The 1134-nt window shown below is 42.8% G+C and overlaps 1 protein-coding gene across 1 annotated transcript; it reads left to right on the top strand.

Annotated features, from left to right (window-relative positions):
- Positions 1-1134, top strand: LOC127241203 (F-box protein At3g19470-like). The gene has a single exon (XM_051260133.1). The coding sequence runs from the start codon at positions 1-3 to the stop codon at positions 1132-1134; it is 1134 nt and encodes a 377-aa protein (XP_051116090.1).

Below are 1134 nucleotides of genomic sequence, written 5' to 3'. Positions count from 1 at the left end.
ATGTCGAGTGAATTAATTTGTGCCGATGTTTTCGAGCTCATCCTTATGCGACTTCCCGTCAAGTCTCTCTATCGATTCAAATCTGTCGCCAAGTCATGGAATCACACCATCTCCGAAGCTGTGTCAAACCGAGACTTTATGCTTGCGCATCGTCGTCATTCCAAGATCCATTCATCGTCCAAGAAGAACATGTTTCTTGCATTATGGTCCTTTGATGCTGCATTAATCTCCCTCTCTAAATTGGAAAATAATGAATTAAAGCTGTTGCCGGTGGACCTCGAACGCCGGGGAAGTTTCGTCGGTCGAGTGGAATCCTGCGATGGCCTAATACTCATTCTATGGAAGTCTTGCGCAAAACGCTCTATCCATCTTTGGAATCCATCTGCTAGAAAGTATACGAATTTGGGGACCCCTTTTTCATATCCCCGCGGTACAAATTCGGGGAACCTTTTTGCGTATCCTTATGTTTTCACATGCGGCATTGGTTTCGATCCAATATCGAAAGACTATAAAATAGTAGCCGCCAATGTGAGTATGAAACAATACTCGGTGTTTAACAGCAAAAGAAGGTGTTGGAACGAGTCGAAGATTATGGAGATAACAATCGCGGATGACATTAGAAGCTTCTCCTTGGACGGTCATATTTGTTTGCAAGAAGGGTATGAAAAACAAGAAGAAACAAATAGCTACGATATTAAGCTGGTTTTATTCAACCCGAGGGACAACAAGTTCTATCAATGTGTTTACAATACAGGACAAGGATCGAGCACTGCAACGTCGTATTGTCTTTACGCTTGTTCGCATGGCCAATTTTGCGCGCTCATTGGTGATATGAATAGTGACGTGTGCCGTGTTGTGTGGAAGAAAAGAAGCGGCGAATGGTCGGAGTTTGATGGCGTGGCAGTTCCGTGGACGATGTATCATAAGTTTGACGATGACGATTTGATCGATGGGCTGTCGATCCGTATGTTGTTTACCGACGATGATGGAGAGCTTATATTCAGTTTTGGTTATCGTAAAGTCTTAGTCTATAGTTTGATCGAAAAGACGAGTAAATTGATGGTAAAACCAGATGGTGTAGTTCGAGGATATCCGTTGATAGGATATTCAGATAATCTTTTCTTCGGTAACTGA

Source organism: Andrographis paniculata, unplaced genomic scaffold (assembly GCF_009805555.1).
Source record: "Andrographis paniculata isolate CXL003 unplaced genomic scaffold, ASM980555v1 Contig82END, whole genome shotgun sequence".
Lineage (NCBI taxonomy): Eukaryota > Viridiplantae > Streptophyta > Magnoliopsida > Lamiales > Acanthaceae > Andrographis > Andrographis paniculata.
This window is presented reverse-complemented; position numbering and strand designations above follow the sequence as displayed.